The 7,572-nt window shown below is 32.6% G+C and overlaps 1 protein-coding gene across 1 annotated transcript in view; it reads left to right on the top strand.

Moving 5' to 3' along the window:
- The window catches only part of SPAG16 (sperm associated antigen 16), a 1,250,545-nt gene extending 1,242,973 nt beyond the window's left edge, over positions 1–7,572 (top strand). The window contains exon 16 of the mRNA XM_044667518.1: positions 7,397–7,572. Within this exon, the coding sequence (XP_044523453.1) occupies positions 7,397–7,572 (176 nt within the window). The remainder of the gene's footprint in view (positions 1–7,396) is intronic.

A 7,572-nucleotide genomic window follows, 5' to 3' on the forward strand; every position in this document is an offset into this window, starting at 1 on the left:
CCCCACCACACCTGAGGAAATTTTTTCATATCACCCACCCTTTTGCCTGGTGTGTGGGTGCAGTTTGGGTACTCTGACTCTAAAAGGTTCACATCACTGCCCTAAACTCTTAAGTATTTAACACAAAACCCAATCAGCTAATGCTGTAAGACAAGTACTTCATTAAAAGAAACCCTATTAATGACACATTTTTCTACAAGAGAAGCAAATGATAAATACAATAACAAAGTTTTAAAAGGAATAAAACTTCTAGGCACAAGTTGATGGTCAAGTCTCCATAATAGTTACCAAAACTATGTAGCAAAAACAAAAGTCATAAAAATAGTATCAACTCTCCATTAGAATCTGATGTCTGGAACTGCTGATCCTTTGGGATATAACTTTAACCTAAAATCACAGTGCTGCTAGATGAATTGCTCATAATTAGCTTTCCTATGTAATTAAAGAAAGAGAAGGTACCAATATTTCCTTCCTATTCATCTAAATCCCAATAAAGCATGGATAACTTCCTTGTAGATTTTGAATGACTTCACTGTACAGCATAAATAGTAAAAAATTATTGTTGTTGTCTTCTGACCTTCACTAATTAGAATGCCTAAAGTCAATAAGGTCCCTACAGCCTCATAAACGCTTCCAAGACTACTTTCTCATATTGAAAACAACTAATCACATATCCATCATATGTGTCTCCTATCTCTGATATAACTCTTCACTTATAGTTGTAAACAAGAAATTTATAAGAAATAACTGCTCAGTGACTATAATAAAGATATAGATAATATGCTATCAGATTTTCAGAGGGAAGAAAATTAAGAGGAATAGCTCTCAAAAGGTTCTTGACAGGCTAGATCACTAGGCTGAATCTTATACAATAGGCATATATTCAGTAGAAATCAATGTAAAGTCTTGCATTTTTAAAAAAAAATGAAATTCATAAATGTAAGATGAAGGAAACATGGATAGAGAGCAGTTGTTCTGAAAAAGACCAAGTTCAACATAAATAAGTGGTACAATGTGGCATCCAAGAGAAAAAGGAAAGATAATATTGACATACATTAACTGAAGTCTCAATGCTAGGAAAAGGGAGATAACATGACCACTGGACTCTTTGTTTATCAACCCTCATCTGAAGAATTGTGTTCCCTTCCAGTTGAAAACAGTTTAAGAAAAATATTGTTAGTTGGAGAATGACCAGAAGAGGGTAACTTGAAGGACCTTGAGATCCTGAATGAATAAAAAACAGTAAGTCCATATTTTATGAGGACTTGTAGAAGGAGCTAGGAATTAGCTCAGAAAAGACTCAAGGGATAAGATTATCACTTAAAGGAGAGATTTGACAGCTAGGTCGTTCATGGTATTTTTCTTTGATTCATGAAGGTCTGAAATCAAATCCTAACTCAGACACCTATTAAGTCACCCTGAGGAAGTCACTTAATTATTTTATGCTTCAATTTCCTCACCTGCAAAATGCAGATAATAGTAATTATTTTTATTATTATTATTATTTCTTCCTATGATTGTCATGAGAATCAAATGAGATTCCCTTGCAAATTGTTTTGCAAACTTAAAAGGACTACATAAATCCTAGCCTTGTGGCCATTTGTTGTTATCTCATTTGACCCCAGAAAACAGAAGCATGAAAAATGAATGATAAATGGATGCAAAGAGGAAAATCTAGGCTTAATTCCAGGAACAACCTCATAACCACAAGTCCAAAAATTGAAATGGCCTGCATTGAGAGATGGTGGATTACAAGTCCTTCAGCATCTTTAAACAGAGGGTAGATGACCACTTAATAGATATATTATAGTGGAAATATCTTTCATGGATGGGTTGGATTCTATGGCCACTATTCCAAGTCACAAATCTGATTCTCTGAAACATGGCCCCAAAATAAATTTTGCAAGTTAAGAAAACTATTAATGATTCTATAATGTGCTTTCTTCAAATTATTTTGCATCATTTTTCACTTGTATATTAGGTGATACACATGAAAATTAATTTTAGATAGTCCCCCCAAAATTTTATCCTTTTACATTTATACATTCAATGATTTCCTGAGCAATGTTAGTTTAACAAAAAAAAGTTTAGAACATGCTCAATTGAAAATGTATTATTAGTAGTCAGAAGCTATTCAACAATATATATTTTATCAAAGACTTCTATTGTTAATGATCCCTGAATTGAGAGCACATGGTTTATGGACCATTAGGTTCAGGACAATTCTATTAGGGATAGCCAATTTAAGGATTCTGCAGATAAAAAGCCTTAAGTATTTGATTCCTTAATTAATAGGCATTTGTTTTATTTAAAAATGTTTCCTTCATTAGGAAAACCTCCTTAGGAAAATAGGTTTATGTGTTCATATGTATCTATGGCAATATATTAATAATGCATGTAGGAAAAACAAGATGAGGAAATAGCCTTAAATATTGACTAATCAGCTTCCTAGACATTTCATTAGATATTTTTGTTACTTTTTAACTCATAAATTGCCTAACTTAAAATAATATTAAATAAGTCCCAAAATGAATAAATCACAATGTTATCTAACTCAGAACTTTAAATTCAAATTTCTTGAGGATTTTTTAAATCATTTCATTGTTAAATCATAGTATGTACCTCATATCAATGCTTATTAAAAAAATGACTAAAACCTCTCCACTCTTCAAGGTGTTTTCTGCAAACCAAACTTAGAATGTTTTGGTAATGATTTCCTTAACTTGTTTTCAGAAGTAGTGAAAAAGCACAAAGTAAAGAAGTGTCCTCATTTTCAGAAATTAATTACTTATGGAATTATTCTGGGAGAAAAATTTGAGGGTCTCCTTGCACTATATTCAGTTTTTTAAGATTCTAGAATTTGATTCATCTTATGACAATACATACACATGTTATTAGTCAGAATTGCAGCTTAGGCCAAAGTTTATTTCTATTCTTAGCCCCAAAAAGTTAGCAATATGGCAAGGAAAGAGAAATGAACAACATCATATATATGTCTAGTTTAATTCCCACTGATCATCACAGAATAGTGTTGATTGAATGAGGAGAGGAAAAAGAAATTTTAAAGGTTTTTGCAGAAAAAAATTGTATATGGATTTTAAAATGATCATAGAGCTAAAGAAAAACTGAGTTTATTATCATACTCTAATAATGTATATTTAAATAATCTTATAATAAAATAATACTCTCATATTCAAATAATAAATCCATAGCACATGGTAAAAATAAAATATATATTTTATATAGGATTTCAAGGTTTACATGTTTCATATATGTTGTCTCATTACAACAAACCTGAAAGGAAAGATTCATTATCTTTTACAGATAAGGAAACTGAGCTGTGGGGAGCTTAAATGCATTGCTCAGTGTCACACAGCTAGTAAGAGTCTGAGGAAGAATTTGAATTCAAGTCTTTGTGATTCCAAGTACCAACAGTTTATCCACTGTGCTACCTCACTATATAATACAAACATATAAACATACTCATAATACTAGGGGAAAGATACAGCCCCTGAACCCATCCTAAGGAAAGTACCTTTCTAGAGCTGTCTCTGCCTCCTCTTTTCCCAGGACATTTTAATCAGAGTTTTGACTATTGCCTCAAACTTTCTTTGGAGGTATCTTAGGGGCAGTGTATGCCTAGAAAGACAGAAAACACCTGTATTTTCTTACCTGTTCTTCTATCTGCCCCAAGTTCCAAAAGCAGGAGCCAATGCTATTGAAAGAAGAATGCCCCTGAGAAAGACCAAATTGCAACATTCTGACTGAAAGAGCCACAAATTTAAGTTAAGGGACATGGATTCTAGTTAGTCCCTGCCTAATACTAAGTCTCAACCTTTCCTTCTTCAAAAGAAGAAATAGGGCAAAGAGGCTTCTAGAGTCCTTCCAGCTCCAACATTCTCTGAGTCTAGAAGATAAGAGCTACATTTTACTTCAACTCAACTTCAGTTTCAATAAAAGTTGAATTCCTCTATGACCTTGGCCAAGTCACTCTCTATGTAATTTTATTTTCCACCTCTGTAAAAGTTGGGCTAGATGACTCCTAGAGGTACTTTCCATTTTTGAAATGACATTTTTCAAGTGAGAAGAATGGTGAATGAGTCCTCTTTGTTCACCTCCCAACCCACTTACACAAAAGTTTAGAGTTATGTTCACCCTCCCTCCCCCCTTCTTCCCCTTGCAAATGAGGGTGATATCCAGGCTGCTTGCCCCAACAACTGAGTTTATAGTGCTTGCCCACTGGCAGACATCACTAGTTAATTATAGCCTCTCTGGAAAAGACCTTACCTAATCTCATCTAGTATAATTTTCTTCATATTACAAGTGAGGAAATTAAGAGCTAAAGAGTAGAAGTGATTTGTCCAAGATCAGATATCTAGCATATAGCAAATCTTCTGATTCTAAGTCCAATATTCTTTCCATTATGCCCCTGAAAAGTGATATAATTACTGACCCTGGACCATTTATACCCCCAACCATTCTAGAAAAAATGTTAAATCTATTTACTGACTAAAATGCTTAGCAATACTTTGTAAACAGTAGGAATTATTAAAAATTCATTGACTGAAATTAAGAATTAAGAAAGGAGCCCAATATGTCAAAACAATATCTTTTAAATCTATTTAACTAGTTTCTCATTTAATTTTATAGTACTATATACGTATGTTTATACTTTTGAAACTTATGTAAGTTATTTTTTTCATCACATGCCTTTGATTTTTGTGGTTTTCTTGTGGTGTTCACCTTCTTAACATTGTGATTCCTCTGGTATTCCAGTTGCTGTGCAAATAAAATTTCTAAGAGCATATTTCAATGGTAATTGTGTTTTGTAGGACACTTCTTTCATTTAATACTTTGTTTTGTTTAGTACTTTAATAAAGATGTTTTAACCAGCAATGAAATAATTTATTTCCTCTTCCCTCTGCCTAAAATAGGATTTCCTATCTTATAAAAAGATACATTTACATTACAATAAGCATTCTTATTAGTTCAAGTTTTACATAAATGCTAATAAGACCACATTTAAAATTTCCATTTTGTTGTCTTCCTTTTCTCTCCTTTTACATTAGCATTTTCTATTAAAGAAAAGTGAAAACAAAAGCAATATAGAGTTGACATAGAAATTTTACATTGTCCAAAAACCATTCTTTTCCTACTAATTCTATCACTGAGAGATGAAAAGGACCTTAGAAATGATGAGATGGTAGTTAAGCAACTTATCCAAAGTCCCTAAGAGTTGCATGTATGTGAATGTGGAAACACCAAATACATATATTTAGAAACATCTGCAATTTTATAGTTATAAATATGTTTCTTTCCTGGAAATTATATCAACTCTTGGGTATTTGATTATTTTATTAGGAGAAATGTCATCTAGTTTTCTTTTCCCATCAATTTTTCAGTATTTATATCTATACATACCAACTAAATATGTGTTTTAATTTTTAAAAACCTACTAAATGATTTCCCAAAAATCTCTTTGCCCACATCACTTTCACCAGCCTCAGCTCCAAATTAAAACAATTTTGATCTCGAACCATTATGTGGCATCTATTGCTTCGATGTAAACTATGCAAAGAGGGGTATAAAGATATATTTATGATGCTTTTATTTAAACCAGTTAATAACATGGAACGGAGATTCCCTCCATTATATATATAAAGGTGAGCAAAAGTTAAAATAAACCTATCAACATACAAACAATACCTAAAATATTTATCAGCACAGATGTTTAGGAAAACTATGGGTAGTTTCAGATTATTCATTAAGTTTAATTCTTAATTCTTTTGTCTTCTCTATTTTGTTGAACAAACTTTTAGAAAGTTCCCAAGAAGTCTGTTAAATTAAGCCAGTAAAATATTTCAGATACTCATTTGATGAATTTTGCTTCATAAAGATATTGGATTTGAGCTAAACCTTTTCTCCTCTTTATGAGTTCTTGATTTGTTTTCCTTTATTTAAAAGGCTGGAAATAACACTTACCCCTTCCCCAGCTGTTGTTGTGTAAAGAATCCAAGAAATAAGTTACTTGTTTGGCTTTTAGAAAAGTCACAACAGCAATTGCCTATACAGCCTGGCTGAAAGTGAAATCCATATGTAATGCTTCTGTCAGCAAAGACTTACTGGAGGAGAGTTTATAATAAATATTCACATCTGCTGTTTTGGACACCCTAATCCATCCTAAGAATCTTTGCTGTGTCAGGCTTTGTTCTAGATGAAGAAGCCCACTACTTATAAAGGTTTGTAAATAGGTCATATTTATCATGGTTAACTATACTTCCACAATGGTCCCTCCTTTACACATATCTATGATCATTTGAGGCAAAGCCTGTGATTAAATGTGTTTAAGTATTATTAAGTGATTTTGCATTGAAATTTTTTTACAAAAAGAACAAATTGCATTTTTCCCATTATATCAACCAAAGCCATTTTCTTTTCAAATTTGGACAAGTACGTATCATTGGAATCTATGTCTTGTGATGGTGATGATTCCCAAGTGAACATGAGACTCAAGTAGGAAACCTCTTTATCTTTCTTACTCCTCCAACATCTGAGATAAAATAAGAATGTTCTATTCATTCTGATCTCAAAACCCATGGTTTAAAAGCAATATTAACTTCTTGGTGACCACACTAACTCAAGTTTCACTGGTTATTTGGGATTCCTTGCAGGAAAATGCTCACACCTAAATGCAGATGCTCTAAAAAATTTGAGAATACTATGACCCATATGTAGCTAGCTATCTTACATAACTAGTGTTGTGAGTTGTAAGCTTAAATGAGAGGATTAATTGATTTTGTAATGAATTTATTGATTTTTCTTACAAAACTCAGGCTCATGAATATTACCATTATTTTTAAATCATAAAATTATTTATAGCTTTTAAATGAAGATTCAAATGTAATGTTTACAATCAATCAACATTAAAGTAGAATGACAATTTTTAGATAAAGAACAGATAAATTATAACTTCTTCTTTGGTTAAACTTGTCACCCTAAACTCTCTAAAACTTCTCTTTACATACAACACATATTGTGATTTTTAAAGTTGCTCTGCTCTGTGTTTGTTCAAAAGTGCTATTTTAATAAAATAGTTTTAAATGTGTTGAGAATATAAGAATTCCAGAAATCCTCTGAATGAAGATGGTAGGTAAAAATCCTTAGGTTTATTAATCACTCAAGTCCAATAGTTTAATTATTGATTTATCCTACTCTGGATTCAGGAGTTCTCATTTCAGATGCCATGGTACCTGGCAATATAAAAAGAGAATTTGGTGCAACGCCCTAGAAACAGAATGGTAACATTTCTTTACTTGCAAACTATGTCCATTCGAAACTTTGATCTCTCTCTCTCTCTCTCTCTTTCTCTCTCTCTCTGTCTGTCTTTCTCTTTCAGGTCGAGTTTTAGCTCAAGCAAGCGGCAACGGGGTTATCCATTTGCTAGATCTCAAATCAGGTCAGATTCGCAAACTGATGGGCCATGAGAGTGAAGCGCACAGCGTTGTGTTCTCTCACAATGGAGAGATCCTTTTTTCTGGGGGAGCTGACGGAACTGTTCGAACGTGGTCCTGA

Source organism: Gracilinanus agilis, chromosome 3, assembly GCF_016433145.1.
Source record: "Gracilinanus agilis isolate LMUSP501 chromosome 3, AgileGrace, whole genome shotgun sequence".
NCBI lineage: Eukaryota > Metazoa > Chordata > Mammalia > Didelphimorphia > Didelphidae > Gracilinanus > Gracilinanus agilis.